Below are 360 nucleotides of genomic sequence, written 5' to 3' on the forward strand. Positions count from 1 at the left end.
TGAACGGGATCTTCTCACTGTCCTTCAGCATTTTCCACCGCTTGCCCAGCCTCTTGGAGATCTCGGCGTTGTGCATGTCCGGGGACTGCTCCATGATCTTCCTGCGCTCGATCTTGGACCACACCATGAACGCGTTCATGGGCCGCTTGATGTGGCCCGACGCCGTCTTGCACCAGTCCGGGTCGCTCTCGTCCAGGGCCACCGGGCTGCAAGCCATGAATTCTCCCTCCTCCGTGTCCAGCGCCTCCCGGGGCAGGTTGCTCTCCGCTTCCAAGTTCTCCGCCTGCTGTACCATGATCCGCTGCGGAGCTGGGCGCTCCAACCCGGGCCGCTCGGTCTCGTGCGGAGGTCCCCCTCCCC

At 64.2% G+C, this 360-nt stretch overlaps 1 protein-coding gene across 1 annotated transcript; it reads right to left on the reverse strand.

Moving 5' to 3' along the window:
• Positions 1–3: 3 nt before the first annotated feature.
• On the reverse strand, positions 4–339 carry LOC103252800 (transcription factor SOX-11-like; the record flags this gene model as incomplete). Its single annotated transcript, XM_008051394.2, has 1 exon — positions 4–339. A coding segment is annotated over exon 1 (292 nt), but the record flags the coding sequence as incomplete, so codon positions are not given.
• Positions 340–360: the final 21 nt, after the last annotated feature.

This window comes from Carlito syrichta, unplaced genomic scaffold (assembly GCF_000164805.1).
Source record: "Carlito syrichta isolate Samal-C Ts95f unplaced genomic scaffold, Tarsius_syrichta-2.0.1 Scaffold171141, whole genome shotgun sequence".
NCBI lineage: Eukaryota > Metazoa > Chordata > Mammalia > Primates > Tarsiidae > Carlito > Carlito syrichta.